The sequence below is a fragment of the Myotis daubentonii genome, chromosome 1 (assembly GCF_963259705.1).
Source record: "Myotis daubentonii chromosome 1, mMyoDau2.1, whole genome shotgun sequence".
NCBI lineage: Eukaryota > Metazoa > Chordata > Mammalia > Chiroptera > Vespertilionidae > Myotis > Myotis daubentonii.
In genome coordinates, this window is record NC_081840.1 from 232,940,248 (window position 1) to 232,955,077 (window position 14,830).

The 14,830-nt window shown below is 50.6% G+C and overlaps 1 protein-coding gene across 15 annotated transcripts in view; it reads right to left on the bottom strand.

Annotated features, from left to right (window-relative positions):
- RNF4 (ring finger protein 4) overlaps positions 1–14,830 on the bottom strand; it is a 35,164-nt gene that overhangs the window by 3,869 nt on the left and 16,465 nt on the right. For all 15 annotated transcript variants that reach the window (XR_009450216.1, XR_009450215.1, XR_009450214.1 and 12 more), the window contains 2 exons: positions 13,350–13,464; positions 10,866–10,959 (listed from right to left, as the gene is read on the bottom strand). Coding sequence is in view for 12 of the 15 variants with exons in the window: in XM_059677250.1 (XP_059533233.1) it covers positions 10,866–10,959; positions 13,350–13,464 (209 nt within the window). In the remaining 3 variants the exon portion in view is untranslated. The remainder of the gene's footprint in view (positions 1–10,865; positions 10,960–13,349; positions 13,465–14,830) is intronic.

A 14,830-nucleotide genomic window follows, 5' to 3' on the forward strand; every position in this document is an offset into this window, starting at 1 on the left:
TCCACACGCTCGCCAACGACAACTCTGACTCCACGTGGCCAGTGCCAAGGACATTACGGGTAAGAGTGTGCGGTGCCTAACACACTGTGAAAAGAATGAACTCCCAGACAAAAGCAAGCAGGCGAGGGGACTGATGCATGTGCACACACCAGGGACCCACTGGACCCAGGGAACGTGACCGAGACCTGGACGAGCCCCTGCCTGAAGGCTCGGCCTGACATCCAGACCGTTCTGCACTGCCGGTTTCCAGCCAGCTCACAACCCTCAGGGCCAGCCACGAGTCTGCGGGACAGCAGCAGACCCACTCCCCCAGCGCCATGGGCTGGCCGACTTCCTGCAGGACAGCCCTGTGGGCCTCTCCTCATGGACCCTGGCTGGCAGCTCCCACGCAGGGTTCCAGGCTGAAATGCTGGAGTTATTTCTGGAGACCTGCTCCTCCAGCCGTTTCACGTGAAACGCCTGCTCCCACAAATAAACCCTTCTCTGCTTTGAGACAACAGGAGTGGGCTCGGGGTTCTAGCCTGACCCCTGACCGGCACAGCCATCCATCCCAGGAAGCAGCAGCATGAAGCCCACATCTGGGGCTATGGAAACCCTCCCCCACGAGGCTTCAGAGTGACGACCAAACTGGGAGATAGCCCTCACCATGGGGCCACATTTCCTGGGACACAGGGTGGTTGGCAGAGGTACTGTCCACATGAGTCTAGAAGAGGCCACAGGAGGACCACCATCGGGGTGAGTGCACGGGGAGGGACAGGACGCCCCGGCTCCCAGCAGTGTGCGGGGAACTGGTCCCCACAGACCTGGCACACAGCAGGGCCTCCACACTTAGCGACCAGAGAGCCTCCCTCTCCGGGTGACGGACTGTCCCCGTTTTCAAAAGGAAAACAGCTCAGAGGGGGCAGAAAAGGATAGTACCCCAGCCTGGCCTCGCGGCGCCACGCCCTCCCTGCACCCCTGCTACCTCCTACCTTCTTCCACCCAGCGGCTGCACCACATCCTTCCGGAACCCCGGAGGCGGGACTGCCCGCTCTGGGTGCCCTCCTCCGGGAGCACATGCTTGCAGGGCAGGGGACAGGCCGGGGAAGGGCACGGGCTTCAGAAATGTGAGCTGGAGGAGCAAAGCGACGGGACAGGGACAGCAAAGCTCTGGAGCCTCTCCTCTGGCCGAGAGGCCTTTACAGAACAGACACCACTTGCCCTGGCCGGGTAGCTCAGTTGGTTAGAGTGTCAAGGTTGAGGGTTCGATCCCCAGTCAGGGTACATACAAGAATCAGTCAATGAATTGATAAGTAACTGGAACAAATAGATGTTTTTCTCTCTAAAATCAATCAATAAAAAACCAAACAGCCCTCACTGGTTTCGCTCAGTGGTTAGGGCATCGGCTTGCGAACTGAAGGGTCCCAGGTTTGATCCCCAGTAGGGGCTGTACAGGAGGCAGCAGATCAATGATTCTCTCTCATCAATGTTTCTCTCTCTCCCTTCCTCTCTAAAATTAATTAAAAAAAAAACCCCTCACAAAACACACACAAAAAACCCCCACACAAAGTAGCTGTCATAATTTAAAAAACAACAAAAAAGACAAATACCAAACTTAAACAACAGCCATTCAGTCTCCCGGCCTCAACAGCAGGCAGAACTAGGGGAGCTGGTCCAGATCAGCAGCCTGGCTTCTCTCCGTGCCACAGACTAGCCACAGGCCAGAGCGTTCAGGACGGAGACACCTGGTGCTTCCCCGTCCCGGGGCACACTGACCCAGGCGTCCCAAGCTTCTGAAGCATAGGTGAGCCTCGGAACGCCTGTGAGGGCTGACACCGTCACAGGCTTCTGGTGAGCGGAAGACAAGCCCTCCTCTTAGGAGACAAGTGCCCAGCCTCCCAGGGGCCGCCCAGGGCTGAAGCAATGCCCTGGGTGAACAACAGGGCAGGGCAGCAGGGCAGGACCACCGGGGGCCTCTGAACCGGCTGACCCGGGAAATACTAAGGATGCTGCTCCCCAACCCAGAGCTCAGAGTTACCTGCTTTTGACGACCTGGTCCCACTGGAGAACACGGCCACACCCAACCATCACCCAAGGCCACCAAGGGTTCTCTCTCCACCCAGCAGGTGCACCCTCCCGCCCCCGCAGTGACAGACACGGTGCGATGACAGAGGCTGTTCCTGTGGCAGCGCCAGGAGAACTGCAGAGCAGCCAGGCAACGTGTGCCTGTGTGCGACGGTGTCCCTGATGCCTGGCCGCTTCTTTCTTCACCAGGACTCAGGTTCACTCACTCTCACTGTGTCCCTCGCAGCCCTCTACTCCTAGACAGACGGACAGGGCTCTGTCCCTGCCCGCAGGAGCCATGGGGAAGCAGATCCTCTCAATAGTCTCATAAACAAAAAGCCAGGTGGGGTACAGACAGCGCGACTCATCCGCGCCCAGGAAAAGACCACATGAAGATTCCGGGAAACCAAGCGGGCTTTCAATGAACCAGTCTCTTTCCAGCCTGGACCACGGCGGCCAGAGCAGACCTGGCCCAGTGCATGATGGGGGAGCCAGGAGGAAAGCAGAGGGAAGCACACGGGAGGGGTATCAATAAGCAAAGGCTAGTGTTCACCCATCTTCCCACTGAAAACAACAAACAAGATAGGACACATCGTATCTAATAAAAGAGAAAAATGGTAATTGGCGTACGACGATACCCTTTTCATTGGCTAATCAGGGCTATATGCAAATTAACTGCCAACTATGATTGGCAGTTAACTGCCAACTAAGATTGGCAGTTAACTGCCAACAAGATGGCGGTTAATTTGCATATGTAGGCACAATGCAGGGAGGCGAAAGGGAAAGCAGGAAGAAGCCCCCTGCCACTGACAGTGATCGGAAACCCAGGGGGGAGCTAAGAGCTGGGGGGCAGGGCAAAGGAATCCCTGGGGCCGCCTTTGCCCTGCCCCCCAGCCATGATCGGAGAATCAGGCGCCTTTTCCACCCTGGCCAGTGATAGCAGGAAGTAGGGGTGGAGCCAGCGATGGAAGCTGGGCACGGTCGAAGCTGGCAGTCCCAGGAGCTAGGGGTCCCTTGCCTGGGCCTAAAGCGGAACCCACGGTTGCGGGGCCGCTGCAGCTGCGGGTCCCCGCTGCCCGAGCCAGACGCCTCAGCCAGAGGCGTTAGGCCTGGGCAGGGGCGGAGCCTGCAACCGCAGGGAGCTGGGGGTCCCCTGCCCAGGCCTGACACCTCTGCCGGAGGCCTCAGGCCTGGTCAAGGGGCCGATCCGGTGATTGGTGATCGGAGGGTGATGAGGGTCAACTCCTCTGGCCGAGGCATCAGGCCTGGGTGGGGGGCGGAGCCGGGGATTGGGGGGATATGATGGTCCCCTTGCCCAGGCCTGAAGCCTGGGTCAGAGGCGTCAGGCTTGGGCGGGGGGTGGAGCAAGCGATCAGAGGGAGATGGGGGTCCCCTGCCCAGGCATGATTCCTGGGCCAGAGGCCTCAGGCCTGGGCGGGGGCCAGAGCCAGTGATCGGGGGGAGATGGGGGTCCCCTGTCCAAGCCTGACACCTCTGGTGGAGGCGTCAGGCCTGGGCAAGGGGCCGATCAGGCGATCGGAGGGTGATGGGGGTCTACGCCTCTGGCCGAGGCATCAGGCCTGGGCAAGGGGCAGATCCTGCGATTGGAGGGTGATGGGGGTCAACGCCTGAGGGTTCCCAGTATGTGAGAGGGGGCAGGCTGGGCTGAGGGACACTCCCCTCCCCACACACACCCAGTGCACGAATTTCGTGCACCGGGCCCCTAGTCTTAAAATAAAGAGCTATCAAGAAAAAGGTATTAGGTCCAAAGTAAAGGGAATATGATAATCTAGATGAGAAAACAACAACATTAACAGCCCAGCAATCTCCCGAGACCCTGCAGTGTCCTTGGGAAAGCCTCCCAGCGAAGCCAGGCCCTGCAGGAGCCGTGGCCTGTCAGTGCAGTGCCCATGCGGGCGGCGGCAGAGTCTCAGCCAATGGCCAAGGGCCGACAGGCAGGACGTCTCTGCGGACCAGTCATGTAAACAATGAGTAATAAAAACAAAAGAGAGAGAATCCCCAGGGTTTGGAAGTTAAAAAATACAAATTTGAAAAATACACTGGGAGAAACCAAGATGGCGGCATAGGTTAACGCCGGAGATTGCTGCCTCGAACAACCACTTCAAAAAACAACTAAACGACGGAACGGACATCATCCAGAACCACAGGAAGGCTGGCCGAGTGGAAATTCTACAACTAGGAGGAAAGAGAATATCATACCCAGACTCAGAGGAGGCGCAGTGCTGAAGTGAAATACTCAGGTGCGGAGTGCGCGCGCGGAGCAGGCTGGCGGAGGAGGGTGCGGTTGTTGTTGTTGTTTTCAATCGGGAGGGAGTTTCAGACTCTTGAGCTCCAGATCCGGGCGAGTCTCTAGGGACCCAGACTCAAACGGGAGAAGCGGGACTGTCTGGCTTCAGTCGGAACTCGAAGGCAGCTTTCTCTCCGAGGTTTGCAGCGGTTGCTGGGACTCTGTGAGGCAGAGCCCCTAGGGACAGAACTGAGAGCCGCCATAACTGCTGCCTCCGGCCCGCCCTGTAGATCCCCCGGGGACCCGCCCCGCCCAAGCCCTGCACAGAGCCATTTGCCGGATAGCCTCAGGCAAACGCTAGATTAGCACCGCCCTAGAGATCCAGCACAGAAGCTCTCCCACTGCAGACACAGTGGACTCTCATAGCCAGTTAGCCTGGAGGTCAAATCACCCCCAGTATTGCCAACAACAATCAAGGCTTACCTACAACAAGACTGCGCACAAAGACCACTAGGGGGTGCACAAAGAAAGCATAAAAAATGTGGAGACAAAGAAACAGGACAAAACTGTCAATGGAGAATATTGAGTTCAGAACCACACTTTTAAGGTCTCTTAAGAACTGTCTAGAAGCCGCCGATAAATGTAGTGAGATCCTCAAGAAATCTAACGAGACCCTCGATGTTATGATAAAGAACCAACTAGAAATTAAGCATACACGGACTGAAATAACGAATACTATACAGACTCCCAAGAGCAGACCAGAGGAGCGCAAGAATCAAGGCAAAGATTTGAAATGCGAAGAAGCAAAAAACACCCAACCAGAAAAGCAAAATGAAAAAAGAATCCGAAAATACGAAGATAGTGTAAGGAGCCTCTCAGACAGCTTCAAGCGTACCAACATCAGAATTATAGGGGTGCCAGAAGAAGAGAGAGAGCAAGATATTGAAAACCTATTTGAAGAAATAATGACAGAAAACTTCCCCCACCTGGTGAAAGAAATAGACTTACAGGTCCAGGAAGCGCAGAGAACCCCAAACAAAAGGAATCCAAAGAGGACCACACCAAGACACATCACCATTAAAATGCCAAGAGCAAAAGACAAAGACAGAATCTTAAAAGCAGCAAGAGAAAGAAACTCAGTTACCTACAAGGGAATATCCATACGACTGTCAGCTGATTTCTCAACAGAAACTTTGCAGGCCAGAAGAGAGTGGCAAGAAATATTCAAAGTGATGAATACCAAGAACCTACAACCAAGATTACTTTATCCAGCAAAGCTATCATTCAGAATTGAAGGTCAGATAAAGAGCTTCACAGATAAGGAAAAGCTAAAGGAGTTCATCACCACCAAACCAGCATCATATGAAATGCTGAAAGGTATCCTTTAAGAAGAGGAAGAAGAAGAAAAAGGTAAAGATACAAATTATGAACAACAAACATGCATCTATCAACAAGTGAATCTAAGAATCAAGTGAATAAATAATCTGGTGATCATAATAGAATCAGGGACATAGAAAGGGAATGGACTGACTATTCTTGGGGGGGAAAGGGGTGTGGGAGATGCGGGAAGAGACTGGACAAAAATCGTGCACCTATGGATGAGGACAGTGGGTGGGGAGTGAGGGCGGAGGGTGGGGCGGGAACTGGGAGGAGGGGAGTTATGGGGGGAAAAAAGAGGAACAAATGTAATAATCTGAACAATAAAGATTTAATTTAAAAAAAAAGAAAAAAAAAAGAAAAATACACTAAACTGAATGTAAGATACCAATAACAAAAGCTGTAGGATATAGCTAAAGAAAATATCATCTTAAATGCATTTACTGGAAAAGAAACAATCAAAATTATTAGCTTAGAAAAACAGCAAAATAAACTAAAAAAAAAAAAAATCAATGAATAAAAACAAACTTACAAGAGAAAGGGTCCATAAAGATAAAAGTTGGTTCTCTGAAAGATCTAATTAAGCTCTGGTGATACTAATCTAAAAAGACAGAAAACAGCTAGTATCAGAAATGAAAAAGAGACATCTCTACAGATCCCACAGAAATAAGACATTACGAACAAAACATATGCAAATAAAAGTGAAAATTTTAGGTAAAATTGAAAAATTCCTAAAAAAATAATTACCCAAACTCATAACTTAGGGTTAGGTATTATCACTGTAGAGTTCTATCAAACATTCAGCAAAGAAATAATTCCACTGGGCAAAGTCTTCTGGAGAACAGACAAAAAAGAGGGGGCTAACTCACTTTATAGAGTTATCCATATTGTGATACTGGAACTCTATAAGCAATGTGTATAAAAGAAAAATTACAAGCCAATCTTAAAAACAGTTGCAAAAATAACAGTATAAAACATTAGCAAACTGAATCTAGCAATATTCAAAATGATAATTTCACGACCACAATGTTGAATCAGTTTAAGACTAGAAACCAATGTTAATTCTCCACTTCAATGTATGAAAGGGAGAAAAAATATCATTAGACGGAGTTGTTAAAATTAAAATGCAGCACTGAATCCCCAGATGAAACCTGCAGCCACACAGGAAACTGATGAATATCTCCAATCTGATAATGGGTATAAACAAACAAATAAATACCCAACAAAGGTCTTATTAATGGTGAGACTTTGAAAGGATTCTTTCAGATTTGGAATGAGAAAAGAATGCCACCATTTTCACTTAGATAAAAAATAAGACAGAACTTTAAAACACCATTTTTTGCCGAGGCCAGTGTGGCTCAGTTGATTGTAGCATCGTTTTGTATACGGAAAGGTTGCTGGTTTGATTCCCAGTCAGGAAATGTAGGGAAGGCAATCAATTGATGTTCTCTCTCCCTCCCTCTCCCCCCTCAAATCAGTAAGCATAACATTGGATGACGATTAAAAACAAACAGAAAAACTCCACACCATTTTCTTTTCTTTTTTAAAAATATGTTTGTACTGATTTCAAGAGAAAGAAACATCAATGATGAGAGGGAATCACTGATCGGCTCCCTCCCACATGCCCCCTACTGAGGATTGAGCCCGCAACCTGGGCATGTGCCCTTGACCGGAATCAAACCTGGGACCATTCAGTCCGCAGGCTGACGCTCTATCCACTGAACCCCAAACCATTTTCAACAACTTAAAATGTTATGTAGGTAGGAACAAGTGACTTCCCTGAAACATCTATGTTGGGATCATCACTGAGTTTCTTTAGCAGAAACCTAACCAGACTAGCAGGAACACCTCAGGGAACATTATAAAACTTTAACGAGGGGCATTACAGACGCCATCTCGAACACACAAAAGCAATTCATGTGGATTATGGAACTAAACGTGAAAGGTAAAACTTTTGAACACAGGAACATATTAATAAGATTTTCTCGAACAAGCTGATAAATTCAACTGTGTTAAAATTAAAGACCTCTGTGTAAAAAGCCAACGAGGAAAGGCAAATCTCTGAGTAGAAGGTACAAAATATAACAAACGAGAGGCCTGGTACATGAAATTCATGCACTGGAGTGGTGGTGGTGGTACGTGTGCATCCCTCAGCCTGACCTGCGCCCTCTCACAGTCCAGGAGCCCTTGGGGGATGCTGTGGAGGCAGAAGAGGCTCCCACCATCGCCGCTGTGCTCGCCAGCCTGTGGTCCTGGCTTCTGGCTGAGCAGCATCCCCCTGTGGGAGTGCACTGACCACCAGGGTGCCGATCCTGCATTGAGCATCTGCCCCCTGGTGGTCAATGATTGTCTAAGCGACTGGTCATTCTGCCGTTCAGTCGATTTGCATATTAGCCTTTTATTATATAGGACTAGAGGCCCGGTGCACAAAAATTTGTGCACTTGGGTGGGTGGGGGTTCCCCTCAGCCGGGCCTGTGCCCTCTCGCAGTTTGGGACCCCTTGGGGGATGACCACCTGCTGGCTTGGGCCCGCTCCCTGGGAGGGATTGGGTCTAAGCTGTCAATCAGACATCCCTCTGGGAGTCCGGGACCCCTCAGGGAATGTCCACTTGCCAGCGGGGAGCAGGCCTAACCTGCAGTCGGACATCCTTAGCGCTGCTGAGGAGGCGGGAGAGACTCCCACCACCACTGCTGTACTGGCAGCCGTCAGCCTGGCTTGTGGCTGAGCAGAGCTCCCCCTGTGAGAGCACACTGACCACGAGGGGGAAGCTCCTGCATTGAGCATCTGCCCCCTGGTGGTCAGTGTGTGTCATAGTGACCAGTAATTCCCAGTTGTTCTGCTGTTAGGGTTAATTTGCAAATTACCCTTGTATTATATAGGAGTGCCTGGCCAGCCTGGGTAAGGGGCTGATGGCTGTTTGCAGGCTGGGCACAACCCCCAGCCACCCAAGCTCCCAGTGGAGGCTGGCTGGAAGCAGGTATCTGCGATTTATTTAGCATCTATAATTGGAACTTTGTTGCCATGAGCGGAGGCCGCAGATTCTCCATCGCCCGGGCAACCAAGCCTCCTGCTTGCTCCAGCTCCGTGGCTGTCGGCCGCCATCTTGTTTGGGTTAATTTGCATATAGTAGCTCTGATGGGCTGGTGGGCGTGGCTTATGGTGTAGCAAAGGTATGGTCAATAAGCATTTTTGTCTTTTATTAGTGTATATCAGTGATGGTGAACCTTTTGAGCTCGGTGTGTCAGCATTTTTCTTTTAAATATAAATATTTTATTGATTTTAGAGGGGAAGGGAGAGGGAGAGGGGGAGAGAGAGAGAGAGAGAGAGAGAGAAACATCAATGATGAGAGAGAATCATGGATCGGCTGCCTCCTGCACAGCACCCACTGGGGATCAAGCCGGCAATCCGGGTATGTGCCCTTGACTGGAATTGGACCCGGGACCCTTCAGTCTGCCGGCCGACGCTCTATCTACTGAGCCAAACCAGCTAGGGTGGTGTCTCAGCATTTTGAAAAACCCTAACTTAACTCTGGTGCCGTGTCACGTAGTAATTTTTTGATATTTGTAACCATAGTAAAACAAAGATATATTTTTGATATTTATTTTATATATTTAAACCCCATTTAACAAAAAAAATCAACCAAAAAAAATGAGTTCACGGGTCACCTCTGACACGCATGTCAAAGGTTCACCATCACTGGTGTAGATGGTAGGCTCCCTGTAACCAAAGGTGCTAAAGAGGTGTCCTGGAGAGACAAGCCGCCCAGGACACTGAGCAGACCCCCATGCGTTTCACCATCCCAGGTCTCTTCCCTCAAGGGCCACAGAGTCCAGATCTGATGCCACAGGAAGGGGACACCAGCAGCCTCCCAGGCTAACCCGTCCCTGGAGTCATACACAACCAAGGCACCAGGTGGCAATTCCAGGTACCCAAATCCTCCAAGCCAGCTTCTCTGGTGCCAGGGTCCAACCCCAGCGGGTCCAGGGGTCCCCAAAGGTGTGGACGGAGTCGGCGAAGAAGGAATGACACGGGGACAGTGTTCAGTTGATCAGCAACCTAGCCAGGATCTCTAGCCCGGATCTCCAGAGAGGTTCTGCTTCGGATCTCCAGCGAGGTTCTGTAGCCATGTTCCCTCGCTAGGTTCTCCAGCCAGGTTCTGTCCAGGCTCTCCAGTCAGGTTCAGTGTCCAGGTTCCAGTCAGGTTCTCCTGCCAATCTCTGTAGTCAGGTTCAGTCCAGGATCCCTTGCCATGTTCTCCTGCTAGGCTCTGTCTCTAGGCTCCGAGGCCAGTCCCTCTCCAGGATCCTCCGGCATGCTCTCTCCAGCGAAGTTCTTCTGTCTCTAGGCTCCGTGTAGGCTCTGTCTTCTTGATTCTGTTCTAAGTTCTGAGTTCTGAATTCTGTCTCATGATTTCTGTGTTCTGAGTTCTGAGTGTTTCTGTCTTGTTACAACTGTATTTATACCAGTTGATTCAATCCTATCAATCTCTATTACAAAGGTTAGGGCGTTTCTTATCTCCATTCCAGGGAGAAAAGATTATGTAGTTTAAGCATGATTGCTCGTAGTTAAAGGGATTAATTACCCGCCTGGCACTTAGTTGAGGGGTTTTATTCCCTCCCTAACTTCAGGGGAAAATCCCTACCTGGGGAAAACAACCTTTCTCAGAGACCTTGGTTAAAACACATAGTGCCAAGAAGGTGAGCAAACATATTAAGAACAGTATGCCATATATGCCAGGTCCCTTGAAACAGCAAGCATGGACCGGCTCCCGGCACTCTGGGAACCAAGAAAGCATTCCTGCTCACCAGCCGGGAGGTATACACTGGTATTTGTGGGCACCACCCCAGGTGCCAGGCACTCAAGGCCAGCATCTCTTAGTCCTCACAACACCCTACTGCTCCAGACGTCATGTCCCACTCTACGAACGAAGTGAACGAGGCTCAGTCACTCACTTGGGGTCACATAGCTGGTACAGTGTAGAGTCAGGGACTAAGGAGAGAGGGCCCCTCGGAGTTTGCCCCCAAGGGCTTTTGTGCCACTGAGGGAAGGTCAGGGGCACACAGGTTTTCCCTCCACACGCAACAAAGCCACAAGCACTTCCCTGAAACATCTGTGTTGGGACATCACTGAGTTTCTCCCGCATAAACCTAACTGGTGGCCAAGGCTGTAGACCTCGTGCTGCCAGGGCCCGACAACAGCGCACGGCTTACCACTACAGAGTCGTTGTGCGTCAGGTCCACCACCACGGGCTCCAAAGACTCACAGGTGAGGTCCACTATTTCATCGCCAGCTTCAAAACAAAGCATTGTAACAAACATTAGGAGGAAAGGGAAAAGCTTACACTCTCGCTTCGTTAATGACAACAGAGCTCGGGCTTTTAGCAACCCCCGAAGCACAGCAGGCAAAGAGCGTGAGGACCAGCCCTCTGCAGGGCTGACAGCCAAGGAACACCCTTCTAGCACTTGGCTGAGTGGGAGCAGAGGGCTTCTACCAGCACCCCACCGGGGATGGGATGTCTGTGCTCACGCACCTCGTCCCGTGGCCTCACACTGCCACCCGGCCTGACCTCTGTGCCCTCACCTGCTCCCTCACAGGGGAGAGGCAGTGACTGAAAGGTAGGGACCAGGCCTGGGCGGCTCAGGGCCTTTCTCTTTGGGATGCATGAGTCTGAAACCTCTGCTCTCCACAGCAGGGAAGCAGGTGGCTGCCACCTGCCCAGACCTCAAGTCATACTTAGCTCAGCACTTCAGTGGCTATTATTTTTAATCCTCACCTGAAGATAATTTTTCAATTGCTTTTTAGAGAATGGAAGGGGATGGGGGGAGAGAGAGAGGGGGAGGGTGGGGGAGAGAGGGAGGGAGGGAGGGAGAGAGTGAGGAACATTAATGTGGGAGAGACACATCAATCAGTTGCACCCTGCACTCACCCCAACCAGGGCTAGGAATGGAATCTGCAACCCAGGTATGTGCCCTCAACCAGGAAATCAAGCTGCTCCCCTTCAGTGCTGGAGCTGACACTCTAACTACTGAGCAAACCGGCCAGGACCATCAGTAATGTTTTAATGGGCCCTGGAACCCCAACAGCCAAATGGGTCAGGTCTGGCCTGCAGCTTGCCTTTGAGCCCCGGGGCCCACTGAAGTGTCCACATGAACATGGGACAACATGGGAAAGAGCGGGTGCCCAGCGTCTCCTGGCATGTATGTCCGCATGAAGGGCAGAGCACAATCCAGTCCTATACGCTGAAAGGCATACCCGTTTTCCTGTTATTAACTTTACAAAGTATGAGGGTAGAATTTTTAAAAACAGCATTTGTTTAAATTTGGGGGCAGTGACTTGTAACATATTTAGCATGTGCAAAATGTTTTATTTTCTTGTTAAAAGTTTCAGAGGAATAAAAATCACACTGTATCAGAGATGTCCAATGTAATTTATACAAAATGACCTTATTCTTTTTGAAATCGTCCACGTACTAACACACCATAATTCACAGAGCCATTCATTCTCTTGCCGGTGGACCCCATTTTGGACTCTTACAAATAAGGCGACCCTCCCATGGCAGCTAGTGCTCAGCCCTGCACAGGGGTGCGACCACCTGCTTCCAGCCGCCTGGGAGACCCAAGGAGCAGCCCCTGCACCAGCCTCCCCTAACGCAGGACAGGTGCAGATTCCAGGGCGCCAGATTTGGGGCAGTGGGTGGGGTGGACCAGGGCCTCAGGCTCCAGGCTCTTTGAGATTCACGGTTTTGAGTGACCTACTGCTCTGGAGGGCCCACAAAATGTATCTCAGACCAACTGCTTCTCTTTAGAGTCAGTTTTCAGGCATCTATGATAATAAAAGCGTAATGTGCTCATTAGACCAGACGTCCTTCCGGATGAAGCTGGGGCTGTGAGGGCCGAGGCAGAGGCGGCCGCCACGACGGGCTCTAGTCAGTTACAACAACAGCCTTAGTGTTGCAGAGGGCAGAGTCATGGTTTGCCACCTGCACTTCCCTGGGCAGGCAGCCTGACCACACGTCTGCCTTCTTGGACAATTTTGTCTTAATGAAAAGGAGGAGGAAAGCCGAGTTCTTCACAAGGCCACGCACACTGGAGACAGGTTTTTAAGTAGTGAAGGTGGGCCCTAACCGGTTTGGCTCAGTGGACTGAGCATCGGCCTGGGCCTGTGGACTGAAGGATCCCAGGTTCGATTCCGGTAAAGGGACTGGGGGTATGCAGGAGGCAGCTGATCGATGTTTCTCTGTATCCCTCTCCCTTCCTCTCTCTAAAAAAAAAAAAATCAAATAAATAAATAAATAGTGAAGGTGGGCCACTCCCTGAAGGTTGACTGGCAGCCCAGCCAAGCTAAGTGGCCGTTGGAGACCCGTGGAGGTCCTAGGGCACCCAAGGGCAACTCCACTCCCTTCAGCAGCAAGTTGTAAGGCAGGTGAGTCTGAGACTGTGTGGTCCTAGAGCGACACTGCACTAAGCCCACCTGTACAGCTTGGTCACCTGATTGACTCATTTCAGCCACATGACAACCTTGTGGAGCAGGTGTGCCATTCCCACTTCAGAGGAGGAAAGGGAGGCCCCATGGCTGGTAGGTGGCAGTGCTGGCACCGACTGGCTGCGGCGGGGCTGGCCACCCACACCCACGCGTGCTGCACCATGCCAACGCCCCATGGGTAGTGTCCCGGGAGCTTACCGCTTTCTACGAGCTCTATGGGTTCTGTTTCCAAGGCCATCACCGGGGTGGGGGCTGCTTCCCGAGCTCGCTTCTGGGCTTGTCTGGAATTTGCTGCCCCTCCTCGACGCTTCCTCTGGGGGAGGGACAGGGAGAGACAGTCACATGAGCTCCTGACTGACGGGATTTCAGCAAGACAAACAAGACAAATCAAAAAAGTCAACAAAAAGGAAGGAAGAGTAGAAGGAAGGAAGAGTAGAAGGCAGGGAGGGAGCCGACCTGAGGTTGGGGTCCTTTCAAAACACGAGATTCTCGACACTGAACGTTTAGATAGAAATCACTCAGAACAGAGAATGAATACAAATTCTTTAAGTAGAGCTCACTCCATCAAACCATCATCTGTCAAAATCACATGACAGCCCTGGCTGGTTTGGCTCAGTGGATAGAGCGCCAGCCTGTGGACTGAAGGGTCCCGGGTTTGATCCCCAGTAGGGGACGTGCAGGAGACAGCCGATCCATCATCCTCTCTCATCACTGGTGTTTCTATATCTCTCTCCCTCACCCCCTCCCTTCCTCTCTGAAATCAATAAAAATATATTTAAAAAATAAAATTAAAAACAGAAAGCACATGACACACAACTCAACCGAATCCTCTGGTCCAGGTGGGATTGGGCCGGGAACCCTTTTTTTGTTTTCTTCTTCATTAATTTCAGAGAGGGAGAGGGAGAGAAACATCAATTGGTTGCCTCCCAAACAGGCCCCTGCCAGGGACTGAACCTACAACCTGGGTAATGTGCCCTGACCAGGAATCAAATCCATCACTGCTTAGTATACAGCAAGCATGTTAAATTCAAAGGCTAACATGGGCCAAATAAACAAGGTTTGAGTTTATGTGGGCCACACAAAAGAAAGCTTTAATTTCCATAGAAACGTAGGTTTATTTTGATAGACATGCTGAATTCAAAGGGCTGAAATAAATGAGTCATTGTTAACATAAACAGACTATTTTAATAAAAATTAATGTTTTTTCTTGAACATTATACTACCAGACACAGAATAACTGCACAAATTAATAAGCGTCACGCAAATAAACCTATTTTTCTTTTTCTCCGAAAGTGAAGTATTTCCTGTGGCACACACCAAAGAAGTCCATCCAAGACTAATGACGTGGCAATCGCTGCTAAAATATTCGCTGCTAGTATTAGTGGAGAGAAATGGTGCGCCTGCGTGTAAGGCACGTAAGGGAAATGGATGCAACACTATTATAGTAACCAGTCATTAGCGAACATTGTAATTCGTTATTAATAACTAGAGACCCGTTGCACGAAAATTTGTGCAAGAGTAGGCCTTGCACCCAGGACCCCTGGCAGCTTCCCCTAGGTTGGGACCTTGCTTTGTCAGGAAGGATGCCCGGAATGACGTCTGGTCTATATCCAGTCTAATAAGCATATTACCCTTTTATTAGTGTGGATATGTATGTGTGTGTGTATATCTACACTAAT